The 15,395-nt window shown below is 36.0% G+C and overlaps 1 protein-coding gene across 1 annotated transcript; it reads left to right on the top strand.

Moving 5' to 3' along the window:
* Positions 1-1,703: 1,703 nt before the first annotated feature.
* On the top strand, positions 1,704-13,756 carry LOC306845588 (phosphatidylinositol 3-kinase regulatory subunit gamma-like). Its single transcript, XM_079378468.1, has 8 exons — positions 1,704-2,079; positions 4,551-4,638; positions 4,757-4,855; positions 5,963-6,158; positions 6,276-6,398; positions 6,757-6,878; positions 9,399-9,575; positions 12,641-13,756. The coding sequence occupies exons 1-8, from the start codon at positions 2,016-2,018 to the stop codon at positions 12,822-12,824; spliced, it is 1,053 nt and encodes a 350-aa protein (XP_079234594.1). The 5' UTR covers positions 1,704-2,015; the 3' UTR covers positions 12,825-13,756.
* Positions 13,757-15,395: the final 1,639 nt, after the last annotated feature.

Below are 15,395 nucleotides of genomic sequence, written 5' to 3'. Positions count from 1 at the left end.
GACCGAATTCACCAAATATGCCCTAAATTAAGAAATATAGAACATATATATAAAACCAGAGCAAGAGAAACTACTGCTTGCAGCATAACTGAGGTTGGCTCTTAAAACCAACCAAATGCACTGCAATGGAGGTCAAAGCACATATAATGATTCATATTCTAATCTTTGCGTGCTAACAGAGACAAAATGAAGCTGTGAAGCCGGAAACATAATGGCCATGGCTCTGGATACGCACGTCCTGATCTTGGCATAGTTTTCCATAAACGACCAGAAATAGACCCAGTATCACTTGTGCTTATTGAAAAGTGCATTGTGATCCTGCCGAAAGCAAAAACCTTGATATTTTGTTCCATTTGAAGTGGATTGTTTGTATTATACATGTGTATTATGTTTGTATTATGCATTTGTTTGTATTAAACTGAAGGGAAATGTTAATTGACCCAGAGATGTGTTTGAAACTGATGCTATCAGTATCAGTAAGAGACTGCATAAACATATTCTGTCATTCGTGGAAATGATCCTATAAATGCAAAAATAAACATCAATTCTATTCTGACATTTTAATATGTAAAGGTGTTTATTGACATGAAATAAAATATTGAAATTAGATATTATGAGCTATTTTGTTAGTCAGCTTTTGTTTGTGATGGATTACATTTGAAAAATTGTAAATGAAAACAGGTTGGTATAAAGAATCACATTGAATCAAACATATTATAAATGCAGTTCAGCATTAATGAGGGTTTGGCTCTAACCTAAAACTTCATTCACGGCATAGTTTCTGCCAAGAGATGCCAGCTATGTAGTTTCTGCTCACAGATTATGCAGAATAGAGGGAATAGACTTGAAACTAACCAACTTGATGCATTATTTATAATTACTGTCATTGTTGTAATGCATGCAAGGAAGGAACTGGCAACTGCTTATAAGGCCTTTCCAGTTAAACCAGGCCTATGCACATAACATTTATGACCCTGGAGCACAAAAGCAGTCATAAGTAGCACAGGTATATTTGTAGCAATAGCCAACATTGGGTCAAAAGTTAGCAATTTTTCTTCAACTTCATTGAGATATCATCATGCAAACACAATGCACTTTTTTTTTTGTATTTGAGAAGTATGCTGCTTTGCTTGCTCAACCGGACTAGTGTGTGAACACGAAGTGTGCAGCTTTCCCTGTCAGAGACTCAGAAGGCAGACAATGCCAATAGAACACAATGTTCCCTTCACTGAAGGAACTCCCCCTATGTGCAGCTGCCCCATGACCTTTTAAACATTTAAGAGCTTCAAATCGTGCTAACATTGTTCTTTACACATTTAGACATTTTTATATTTTCTCAAACCTCATATATGCCAGTGTTTGTGTGCATAAAACTCAGAATTATGACTTTAAACAAGTTGCTCGAAAAAAGTACCAACGGCACAATGCAGGACAAAAAACGGACCGTAGCATAATCGCGGCGAGAGGAGGAGGGGGGCGGGCTCCTAACATTAACACAAGAGTGTCTTTAAATAAGTGGATATAATTCATACACAATTTATTAATTATATCTCACCCAATATGTTTTATAAAAGCAAAGGCAGACCTTTTGATAATATCAACAAAGTAATAATAACAACGGCATCCTGTTTAAAGTGTCCCCCCGTGTAGAGCAATGGTATCGTCCTCAGACACTTAAATCGTCCCAAACCTGATAAGAGTTTGATTTCCCCACAGCACGCGGTTCATCTGGAGGTTTAGATGAGTACCTGCTGTTATGATCATGTATGCTATTCTGGCAGACGAGTATAAGTTTTATTTTTTAATGACTGGCTGCCAAATTACAACAACCGGACACCTGGATTAAGACAAGAAATACGGGCATTTTTCGCCTTTTTAACATTGTTAAGCTGTTTTTACTTCGTTATCTCAGATCTAACACCCGGACAGTCGTTTATAATTGTTTAACGTTACGATTTAGAGTATTTAAAAGGGCTTAATTCACTTCTGCAACACGAGCCATTGTTGAAGAAAAGATGTCATCGTCTGCAGAAGCGTTTTCCTACATCGACATGAGTCGAGTCCGCTCAGCTAGCACTGGTATGAGACTTTATTTCTCTATTATTATCATGTTTTATATCGACATGAGTCGAGTCCGCTCAGCTAGCACTGGTATGAGACTTTATTTCTCTATTATTATCATGTTTTATATCGACATGAGTCGAGTCCGCTCAGCTAGCACTGGTATGAGACTTTATTTCTCTATTATTATCATGTTTTATATCGACATGAGTCGAGTCCGCTCAGCTAGCACTGGTATGAGACTTTATTTCTCTATTATTATCATGTTTTATATCGACATGAGTCGAGTCCGCTCAGCTAGCACTGGTATGAGACTTTATTTCTCTATTATTATCATGTTTTATATCGAGATGAGTCGAGTCCGCTCAGCTAGCACTGGTATGAGACTTTATTTCTCTATTATTATCATGTTTTATATCGACATGAGTCGAGTCCGCTCAGCTAGCACTGGTATGAGACTTTATTTCTCTATTATTATCATGTTTTATATCGACATGAGTCGAGTCCGCTCAGCTAGCACTGGTATGAGACTTTATTTCTCTATTATTATCATGTTTTATATCGAGATGAGTCGAGTCCGCTCAGCTAGCACTGGTATGAGACTTTATTTCTCTATTATTATCATGTTTTATATCGAGATGAGTCGAGTCCGCTCAGCTAGCACTGGTATGAGACTTTATTTCTCTATTATTATCATGTTTTATATTTGGTGTTTATTCTGTTTAAGTCACTCTGCCTTTGTTCTGGTTCAAACGTGTCAAGCGTTATTAACCACGGGAACGACAACCCGTCAGTATTCAGTGAAGGGAACACATTTGTGAAAGTTATAAAAGTGAGTTAAGCAGTCTCGGGCTTTTGATTCGTTGAGTTAGTTGTGCATGTCTCAACATGTCACCGCCGAGTTCATTCAGGAATATATCGGGACACAGAACTAGCGACACTACTGTAGCGGAGCGTTAGCTCATGAATATTAAATAGGCAATGATGACGTTGCTTGGTAACAGACCCCGAGCGTCCAATCACCTAACTCGATTAGTATTCATGAGTCTTAGTTCAGCCAATCGCAGAGGTCCGCTGGGCAAAGTCACGTCATGTTGCAGAGCTGAAGTGGTGAATCCCAGGGAAATCCTGAGCGTCCACAGCTGTCACTTCATAGCTCAGGACAGGCGAACTGTGTCTGGTTAAGTGTTTGATGAGAGAGACGGGACAGAATTAAAGTTTCTGTGTCTGCTCACCATCTGCCTTTCATGAAAGAAGTCGCTGCTGCTTCCCCCTCCGAACCCTTTAGATATTTACCCTATTATATTACTTTATTGTTCTCTATAGTTTCTATTCAACAATTAGCACTCTCTATTCTAATTCCAGTCTTAAAAACAAAAAACTGCCCCTTTTAGACTTGCACTCTATTCTTTTACTAACTGCTTGTTTTCTTTAAAAAACAAACAAGCTTCTCTATTTTTTTCTATTCTATCTGTTTGCTTTTTATTTATTATATAATTGTTAAAAAAAACAACCTTGATACGTATTGTTAAGCTAACTGAGACTTGTTATAGCACTTGCATATTTCTTTTTAGTTGAATTTTGATTGCTTCCATTGTCCACATTTATAAGTGGCTTTGGATAAAAGCATCTGCTAAATGACTAAATGTGACCCTGGAGCACAAAATCAGTCATCAGTAGCACAGGTATATTTGTAGCAATAGACAACAATACATGGTATGGGTCAAAATTATCCATTTTTCTTTTATGCCAAAAATCATTAGGATATTAAGTAAAGATCATGTTCCATGAAGATATTTTGTACATTTCTTACCATAAATATATCAACTTAATTTGATTAGTAATATGCATTGCTAAGAACTTCATTTGGACAACTTTTTAAAGGTGATTTTCTCAATATTTAGATTTTTTTGCACCCTCAGATTCCAGATTTTCAAATAGTTGCATCTCAGCCAAATATTGTCCTAACAAACCATACATCAATGGAAAGATTATTTATTCAGCTTTCAGATGATGTATAAATCTCAATTTTGAAAAATTGACACTTATGACTGGTTTTGTGGTCCAGGGTCACATATGTAAATGTAAATTTGCAACTTACTGTTTGTATTATGATGATGAATGCATATAAACTGACAAAAATGAAACTTTTCAAAGATGAAAGGTGAAAATGTTAATGCTTAATCATATTTTCCATGTGAAATAGTTTAAAACTTAAATGTAATCATCTCAGAATATTAAATGTATTAAGATTTTTGTATAAATTTGTTCATTCTTTTAAATAATATTTTTGAAATGTAGTAAATAAAATACTGGCACACTTTTTGTTTTTAGTTTCTAGTGACCAAAATCTAACACATTGGCAATTTATTGTAAAAAGCTGGTTTTCCAGTAAAGCTAGGCTAGAAGTGTAACAATTGATAAAAACAATTGAACTGTTTAGTAGCCTATTGTCTCACACTTATCTTTTATTCTGTTTCTTCAACCAGAAATCAGTAGCGATGATCATCTCCTCAGAGAAATGGAGCCCAATGATTTATTACAGGAGGCCGAGTGGTACTGGGCTGACATATCGAGGTAAGATTGAGTTTTTCTTTAAAGCATTTAGTCTTAGTATTTACGTCTTTATCAGTTTGTTTGCTTATTATTCAATTAATACCACTTACAATCAAACTCTACTGTGTCGAACCATTAGGGAGGAGGTGAATGAAATTCTCCACGGCATGCCTGATGGGGCTTTCCTGGTCCGAAATGCTTCCTGCAAGCGGCAGGGAGAATATACACTGACTGTTAGGTAAGGATTGCATGTTTCAGGATTCCTACTTTGTGGAAAACATAGCAGTTAAGTGTATTAGCATCAGTGGCCAACCTATCATCAGCCACTTTCACACATGAAACACTCTTTTGTCCATTTTGCTGCTACACATTAACCTAACATGTCAGAGATGTGAAATATACTGAAAGACTGCACTTAAGTTAAATATGTGTGTGTGTGTAAAATGTTTACTCATTGTACCTATTCCAAAAATACTTGAGTGGAAGTAAAAAGCATCCACATTTAATTGTACTTAAATATTAAAGAGTTAAAGCTATTTAAATTGAAAACGGCAGTAGAGATTTTCTAATTTTAGTATTTGTGATGCAGAAACTGGTCACAAACGACCGTGATTATTCTCATGTAAAACTCCAGCACACACCCAATATCCTTAAAGCTGTTCCTTGAGTACTTTCAGCCAACATTTTCAGCAGATGATTTTACACTGGATTGACATAATTATTTATTATAAATAATTATTTTTAGACTAATCATGCTCTGTTCACACTTGACTCAAGTTCATCATTCTACAGAGATGTTATTATAAAAACGCATCACTATAGTTTAAATTCTTTGTCTGAAAGGAATTATTCATTCAAAAATGAAGATTCTGTCATTATTTACTCACCCTTGTCTTTTAAAGTCAGTCAAATGACACGCGTCATATGTTCTTTGTACTTTTAAGTCTGCATGAAATTGTAATTGACTATTATTGTGTAAATGTAAATGCCACAAGTATTCAGTTTTAACAGAACTCAAAGCACAGATTCCCCAAAATAATACTTAATACTATAGTAGAGAAATAGTATTACTCAAATACTTTACACTGCCGCTGTTAATTTTACAGCATTTTTTTTTGTACTGATAATTGATTCTCTTTATTAGTGGACTTTTGTGTAAAAAATGTAATTTGCTATTAAGTTCATCATCTGGCTTAGTTCACATCTGGCTTAGTTCACTATAAAATGTTTTCAACAATATTGCAACTTCTTAAGCTGGCAAATAAGACTGCAAGTTGCCAGATAATGATTTGTTGGCATTTCACCAAAGGGTGACTTCTACACGGTCTTCTCGAAATCCCCACAGGAACAATGGCACCAACAAACTCATCAGGATCCACCATCAAGATGGGAAATTTGGGTTCTCTGAGCCTCTGACCTTCAGCTCAGTGCCGGAGCTGATATCTTACTACAGGCATCACAGCTTAGTCCAGTACAACAGCTCGCTGGATGTCACGCTGGCTTACCCCATGTCCCACTGTGACCCGCTTCCTACCTTTTCTGTGAGTCTCATGGGGAAGACCATCTTAGTTGAAAGGCATCTTTTGTTTATGCAATTTTTTATTTTTTTTTCTCCAACAAGGGAACGCCTTTAATGATTAATTGTATTGCATTTTCAGGATCTACCTGTGAAGGAAGAGTTTTTGAGTGCAACCAGAGAGAAGCTCCATGAATGTTTAAGACTGTTTCAAAAGACTGCAGAGTATGACCAGCTGTATGATGCTTGCACTACATTATTACAGGTAAGCCATAGAAAAGGTTCAAATCAGCGTTATTATAGTATTGCTTTATATATATTAGCAATTGTAAGCGAATTAAATATAAAAAATTTAAAATAATTGAAAAAGCAATACTATAACGTCTGTGATTGGCTACAATGCTGCAACCGCTCGTGGACACACACAAATACACTTGGGAACTAAATGTGAAAACTAAATTTTGCTCATTTTTTTGGGTTTTATTTTAGTTAAAGGCAATGATTGCAGTTTTGCTTTAGTTTTAGTTTTTTTTTTCATCTAATTGTTAAAAAGAAGAGAAATAAATGTATATCAAACATATCGGATGCATTGCTTTTCTAAGATTATCCCTGTTGCTTTACAGGAAATCCAAAGGAGAAAAACTTTTGAGGCCGCCAGCATGACAGAGACCTCTGAAGAACAGTGTTATTCTCAAGAGATCTCTTGCAAGGATTTCCAAGACACGGTCCACAGTGAGCTGAAAGAGTGAGTGTCCATGTGATCTATGTTTACCTTAATCACAGCAGTACTGAAAGAGGAAGTCTGGTAATGTGATTGTTGAATGTGGCTTGCCAGGGAAAAATCAGGATGTTGTTATGTATAGTTGGTTATATATGTAAAGTTGCTGCTGTGCTCAGCGGTTGTTAGTGCATTCCTACGCAGCCCATCCATCCAATCCCATTATAATGCTACATTTACAGTATAACATGGAATTTGGCAAATTTTGAAAGAATAAATCAAAAGTAGGGCTGTACACTTAACCTGTTAGCCTGCACCAGAGCGACCTCGCACTGAACGCTCTTTGTTTGCATGTGTCATTGTTTTCTAATAGAATAAATGAAACGGGACAAAGTTAATCTTGTCAAACTCTATATCATTCTGAGGGTCTAAGCCTCAAGCATCGACGACAGATCGCTGTTTTTCGATGGAAAGCTTATAAGGAATGAGTGGCACAAATTTGCTACATTTGTGTAAGCAGTACACATCCAAACACGCAGAGTAAAAAAGCCGTACGTACCTTTATCATTGTAATAACGAGCCACAAACGCGTCCACTGCTGAAATCCCAGTTTAGTTAGAGAGGTAAGGGTCCACAGAAAAACATCCCAGCGAGCACTTTTAGTCCAGCGAAACAATAACGTTGTAATAAGGATGAATATTCCTTTGTTTACGTTTCATTTCTTCAGAGAGTTATTGTTCGCGTCCGTTATGGAATAAATTACGCTCAAAAACAGCGTCTTGGTGGTAAAAAAACAAAACGATTTTGTAGAATACGGTCTTACAAACATAATGAGACCGTCTACGGAAAAAAAAGTCTCAGAAAAGCGGAATATAGATTATTTGAATTTGGCGCTCCCTCCTGCCGGCAGTGACGCTTCTGTGACGCACGCTGTCATCTGAGCGGGGCATAACTTAGCGATCTGCTTTATCCATAAAAAACTGTTTTTTTTTTTCTTCTACATTTTTTATATGTGTGTGTGTATTGTGTGGGGAATGTGGCCGTGTCTGCATGATTATAATCTGTATGGACGCACATCAGCGTGTTTATTAGCGACTCTATGACGGCTATCATTGTGATTCATTGATCAGCTATTATTGATTATATGGCCCATCTGTTTGATTATAATCTGAATGGAAGCACATCAGCGTGTGTTTACTGACTCTATGACCATGTCTGGCAATATCACTTCACGTCTGGCAGTGATATTTATCATTGTAATAACGAATAACGAAGAATACTTCAGTATACATACTATATACAAAGCATTTTTTTCTATTTTTTTTCCTTTTTTATTACTCAAATAATTATTTTTGTATTTTTTAGTGCTCAAATAAATCTGTCTATTATTTTATAATTGAAAAACTATGCAGGAACATGTATAATGACTAAAATAGCTTGTATAATTCTGCAATCCATTTGGTGGTTATTTTTCCTCAAACAGGGGGGTGGGGGGACTATAAATAGTTTCAGAAAAAATATTGCAGGAATCTCATTTTTCATGGTATCTTCTTCAAATTTGAAATATGAACTGATGAGACACATGGCTTTCGATCCATTACTTTTCTGGATTGCTCCAGGACTTATTTCATGTATTTGTATATGAAATAAAAAAACATTCAGTGTGGAAAAATATTTTTCAAGGCACGTCAGTGTCTATAACTTTTTATCTTTTTGAGCATTATCAACTCTGGATGATAGATAGTAAAGCCCAGAGTCTCTTCTTTCCAAAGATACCTAATTTGTTTGTGTAAGCACACTTTGTCACAAACTGTTACCATTTTAATTCAGGTAGGTTATTTTCACCTGCGAGGCCCTAAATGGGGTTGAAGGTTAAAGTGTTAATCAAATCATGATATGGACTAGTGTCTGTGAATATTAAACCTCAAATACTGCTATTTATATATAAAGTCTGCAAGTTCTGTGTCAAATGAGCGAAAACACAAATACAGATATTTAAGGAGTGATTCTGTCCCTCCAAAATCCCAAAATTATGACACTTGAATGAAGTGATTTAATGCAAGCCTTTTAAAGACACACGATCACTTTAATGTGACACACAGATTTAGTTTAGGCTTAATGGATCATAGTTTTGGGTGAAGGGACTTTCAATGGAGGGACCGAAATCTGTAAAAGTATCTTCACTGAAGTGTGACACTAGACTTGGAAAACACCAGTTATTATTATTTATTGTATTTCTACAATCAATCTACCTGTCGCCACTGATTTGCTTTAAAAAATCTTATTGTTTTACTTCTCTAAGCCTCTTAGAGAATATAAGGCACCTTCTGAAGCGGTTTAATTTCTGGTGTTTATTAATGAAGTCAAAGGGAGCGAGTGGGGACACGTCTGGCTGCTGTCTGATGCAATAGGTCTGTAAGGTCTGTAGAGACAAAGGGACGATGGCTGGTGAGCGGGAACTGGCATTTAGAAGACAAATCGGTGCTCTCGTTGAGCTAAAAACAAACAAATCTGATCTTTTTGCTTACCGAGTGTGTGTTTTCTCAGGTCTGAATGTGAGGTAAAAGAGGAGCATGAGAAGAGCGTGGAGCTGCTGGAGGAGGAGAGCTGGTTTGTAGGAGATCTGTGTCGACTGCAGGCAGAGGAGCTTCTCTGTGGGAAGCCGTCTGGAGCTTTCCTCATCCGCAACAGCAGCACCAAGGACTGTTACGCCTGCTCTGTGGTGTAAGTCATCAGTCAGTGGTGTTTAATAACTTAATCCTATGATGATAACTGTTTGTTTCTTAATTAGCACAAAATAGAAATGTCCTCATCTTTAGAGTCTATAGTCTCATATACAGAGACTTGTTTTTGGCGTCTTCTCCACGTTGCATCCTATTCTGGCCAAAAACCATCCACTTAGACAGGAGTAAAGCAGCCAATCACAGTTTGCATTATGTAACGATTGTTGAATTCCCCTTCAATAAGCAGATTCATTAAATTGAACCGATCCATGATATGAATCAACCTTAAAGGGAAAGTTCACCCAGAAAAGAAATTGTCATTTACTTACTCTCATATTGCTTTAAATCTGCATGAGTTATTTTCTTTCTGCAAAACACAGAAGATATATATATATTTTTTTTTAATTCTTAAAGCAGATTTGTTGTGCACTGACTTCCAATGTATGGACAAAAGAAAAAAAACACCTCCTGTTGTGTTGCACAGAGGTAAGAATGTCATACAGTTTTGTAGTGTCATGACAGTGAGACATGATCTTCATTTGTGGGTGAACTATCTCTTGAAAAGAACCGAAATGAATGAATTTTAAGACCCGGTTTCACAGACGGGGCTTAGACTAAACCAGGATTAGGCCATTGTTCAATTAGGATATTTAAGTCATTTTTATAAACGTGCCTTAGAAAAAAACATTACTGGTGTGCATTTTGAGACAAAACAAAGGCACTGATATATTTTAAGATCAGTCAGTGCAAGTTTCTTTCAGTTGAAACCGCTCAGACTTGCATTTTAGTCTAGGACTAGGCTTAAACCTTGTTTGTGAAACCGGGGGTAAGAGGTTGCTTTTTTTTTTTTTTGTCAACGTTTTAATAAGAGATGTACGGAAGCGTATTGCATTCAGTTGAGGAAAAAAAATCTACTCTGTTTTTCTGAATTAACGAGTTAATTATCTCAGAATTACGAGATAATTAAGTCGTTAATTCAGAAAAACAGAGCAAAAACTTTTTTTCATGAGAAATTATCTCGTAATTCTGAGAATTAACTCGTTAATTCAGAAAAACAGAATAGATTTTTTTTTTTTTTTTTTCCTCAAGTGAATGCAATATGCTTCCATAGAGATGCTATTAAAACATCAAATAAACATCTTAATATTCATACTCCCATATCATGAGACAATCAAGCATTGCAAAACTGGTCTAAAGACTCTTTACCATGGCAAAAAAATGATTTTCATACTTGGTATTTTGTCTTGTTTTCTAGTACAAACATTTTTTAATCAAGATGCATTTACTTGAAGCAAAATGGCATAAGATATTAAGTTTTTTTTTTTTTTTTTTTTTTTTTTTTTTTTTTTTTTTGTATCGTTGTTTAAAACAAGAAAAATATCTGCTATTGGAGCAATACAATCTTGTTTTCCTTTTAAGATTATTTTTAATACCTCATTGGCAGATTTTTTTTTTTCTATTTTAAGCAAAAATAAAAAAATTTTGCTTTTCAAGTAAATGTATCTTGATTCAGGAATGTTTAGATATTTGTATTGATAAAGCTAATGGGCAAATAAAAACAGTATTCATGCTTTTTTCCACTGCCACCGTTCTCCTCCTACTGTATAACACCATTAAATCACTTATAATATAACAACGGAAAATAATAGAACACCTTTGTCCATGTTTTATAGACAAATTATGTGTGTAACAGTGGTGTTTGCTTCTAATAACCTTCATAAATATATGTACAAATGGAGCGCTTCACTATGCTATTGTACAATTGTTGAGCTTCGATCATAATTTAATTCTGCCATACAAAAAGTGCAACTAAATAGACATTTAAAAGTTCAAAGTTAGAGTTAAAGTGGTATTTCTCCATCAGTCACTGATTATTCTTTCTGTCAGTCCTCGTCTTACTTTACTTTGTCATTTAGCAGACACTTTTATCCAAAGAGACTTGCAAATAAGAAAAAGTACACTCTGTAAATACTCTATACGCACCCATTTAAGAAAATACAGAAATTAAATAAAATTGACAAATGCTTACAACGACATTTCAATAGTAAACATAAAGGAAAAATATAAATTAAAAATAAAAAGCGATACTTGTGTCCTTTGCCGGTGTCCCAGCCCAGTGGGTTTTTCTTATTTGTAAGTCGCTTTGGATAAAAGATTCTGCTAAATGACAAAGTTAAGTAAAAGTGTTAACTGTGATAAGATTGACGGTGCTGTTTATACCGTGACCGAATGCACATAACTAGGCAACAAAGCGTCTGTTAAAGAAGCAGTTATGAAGTAATGTGTCCCAAAATTGCCTAATATTCTGCTACATACTCAAAAGTATGTGTTTTTTCTTCACAAAAATAAATGCTTTCAGGGCATAGTATAAGTAGGCAAATTGGGACGCAGCACTAGTCTATAAAAAAAGAACATATCTTTGGTTAGTTTTATAGCAGTGCGTCATGTTTCTGGTTTTAGTTTTTAATTTACTTTTGGCAGTGCACTAAGTGCAAATAGCATTTTCTTAGCTATAGATTCTATTTACACAGTTAAAATAACAAGCAATTTTTTTGCAAATAGTGGCAATTATCTGCACCTCAGTATTGTAGTACGTTATAAAACAGTATGCAATAACGTATTGAGTGTAAATTATAGTTTTAATTCAAATTATTAAATGGATGCCACCTTATTGGGACAATAAAGCCCTCCACCTACCCTAACCCTACCCGATACCTTTTCAACTGTTTGGATGATTTCCTTCATTTTTATTGAAAATAAATGCCTTTCCAATGTGATATGAGATTTGACGAGGGAGAAAAAAGTTTGGCAAAAGGCGAGTTCGAACTTGGGTCGATTGTGTCAAAAAGCACACGCCTTGCCATCTACGCCACTGATGCTGAACAAGCGTCTGTTTTTAGTGTTGACAAACCCAATCACACATTAGTGGGCGGAGTTAGTGTAAATGGCCTCTGCCAACAAGGTGGGCTATTTGCACTTAGTGGTTTTTTTCACTTTTAGGTAATTTTGAAAAATTTGTTGTTGGTTCCAGCTTCCCTAACCCTGCTCTGGTCTCTTCATCCACAGCGTCGGCAGCCAGGTGAGGCACTGCGTGATTCGCCACACAGAGCACGGCTACGGCTTCGTCGAGCCCTTCGATCTCCACAAGTCTCTGAAGGATCTGGTCATGCACTATCATCACACCTCCCTGGCACAGCACAACCAGGCTCTGGACGTCCGGCTGGCGTATCCGGTCCATGCCGCTCACTAAACTAACTGCACTGAGACTGAAGGAGATTTCACTGTTTTACTGTCTGGACAATGTACATGTGCAAAGAGTGGAAGCGACTGTCAAGCTCTTTGTTTGTATATGGCACTTTCCAAAGCATTCCTCATGGTCCTAAAGATACTCCAGTACTTGAACAAGTGTTTAATGAGCCCTTTGTAGACATGTTTACAGACACTCACAAAAACGTCAGAATTAGTTTAAGGGTTTTGTGATAGTTATGCTCTTTTAAGCAAACAGATGTAGTAGTTTTTGTGGGGATGAATGATTATAATCTTTTATTACGATTCATTCATCACCCAAAACACTTAAAAAATGTACTTTGTGAATGTAACGCAGTTATTGAAAGACACCCTTTCAAATCTTGATTTGTAACTAAAACGAGATTCCTGCAGTTCATGCTCTTTTGCGCACCAAAGTAAGGATTTTACTTTTTTGATGCGTGGTTTATTTGAGAGAAACATCTTGAAAACTGGTTTTAGTTTATGAAACTTGAATAACATTTTAATAAAGACCGCTGGGAAGATTTGTGCACAATACGAGTATCCATTTTGCGCCGGAAATTTTTGCACAGAAAATGTATTTGTTGAATTTACGTTTCTGGCATACTTCTAATGTTTATCTTTTTTACGATGCTTTTTTTTTTTTTTTTTTTTTTTTTTTTTAAGGAAAGCCAGGACAGTGTAGTTGTCTTATGGGCTGAACAGCCCAGGTACTTCATAGTTTAATACTTAAGTGTGTCTGTGGTTAACCACACAATGCCAAACTGCTTATTCTTGAGATGAGCAACTCTTTTTATTTGTCATTTGTCAGCAGCGGACGGTACAAAGGGAACGTTTCCCCTTTTGCAGAGCTTATTTTTTTGCTACAGTATTTTCCCTTGCATGCTTAAATAAAAACAATGATTGAGAATAAGCGCAGCGCATATGTCTGAGTTATTAAACGTGTTTAATTGCACATTTTAATGGTCTTAGAAATTCTGCTGACTGTAAGTGTCTTTGCATCAACTAGCAGTCGACCAGCTAGAGTATTAGACTGCGTATATTTAATAGAATAAGTTGACATGTGCTTGCAGTTATTTTAATATCGGTGACAAACTATTTAATGTTTTTAGTTTGTCATTTTTATTAATGTGTTTAATAATTTTCATTTCAGTTTAGAGGTTTTAGTACATCGAGGTAAATTTGCATAAACTAACATGCAGTATATAATGAAAATTATTCCAGTTAAAATATATTTTATTTTAAAGACTTTTTATGCTTTTAGTATTAGTTAACTGTAATAACTGAATAGAATTTATTGAAAGTTCAAAAAAGACCTCTTCATTCATAAAATAAATCCTTTTGATTTTCATCAGTAATGGCACTGTTTGGTGAGAATAAGGCCGTGTTAAATGGGTGACACTGGCAGGATTTATTCAGAAGGAAAATCTGTGTGGTGTCAGGTGGGTCGTGAGATGGGTGTTGGGATTAGCTCTCGCTCTCCGCGTCAGCACTATGGACGGGCTTAAAAGCTTTGTGTGTGTGTGTGTCAGTGTGTGAAGAGCAATTACATCATGCAAGGACAGCCTGTAACAAGTGTGCAGAAGTGAGTCAACCCAGATTAGTTTATACAGGCCCTACACTAGACAAAAACTGATGAAATTTGTAATGACATAAGAATCCTACTGTAGCTTTTCTTTATAAAATAAATATAGGCTTGTGAAGTGACATAGTGCCAAGTATGGTGACCCATACTCGGAATTCGTGCTGTGCATTTAACCCATCCAGCATGCACACACACACACACACACACACCGTGAACACACACCCGGAGCAGTGGGCAGTCATTTATGCTGCAGCGCCCGGGGAGCAGTTGTGAGTTCGGTGTCTTGCTCAAGGGCACCTCAGTCGTGGTATTGAGGGTGGAGAGAGCGCTGGACATTCACTTCCCCCACCTACAATCCCTGCCAGCCCGAGACTCGAACCCGCAACCTTTGGATTACGAGTCCGACTCTCTAACCATTAGGCCACGACTTCCCCCTTGTGATTGATATCACTAAATACATTTATTTATAAATAAAATGTGTGTATATATATAGGTTTCATTTAAAAAATATATTTTTTTATGTTTTAATTTAAATTTTTAAATGTTATGTTCTTCTTTAAATAAGGAAAGAAACATTGGAGGCCAAAGAGTAGCATCTTATTCTTGTGCTGTTTTAATTGTAATTTTTCCACATTTATCCATTATGAATGATCAACTTGAATATATAAACAGTGCTGTCCCTATAATCACCTGTTGTTGTTAAAATGATGTTGGTTTTTGTGGTTTATGGGGACTCTCCATAGGCGTAATGGTTTTTATACTGAACAAACTGTGTGTGCTATTGCCCTACACCAACCCTACACCTAAACTTAGCCCTCACAGGAGACTTTGTGCATTTTTAGATTTTCAAAAAAACACCATTTAGTATGTTTTTTAAGCCTTTTGAATTACGGGGACATAGGCAGTGTCCTCATAAACCACCTTCATATTGTAATACCTCTGTCATACCCATGTCATTATACACATTTG

The sequence above is a fragment of the Barbus barbus genome (assembly GCF_936440315.1).
Source record: "Barbus barbus genome assembly, chromosome: 26".
Taxonomy (NCBI): Eukaryota; Metazoa; Chordata; class Actinopteri; order Cypriniformes; family Cyprinidae; genus Barbus; species Barbus barbus.
This window is presented reverse-complemented; position numbering and strand designations above follow the sequence as displayed.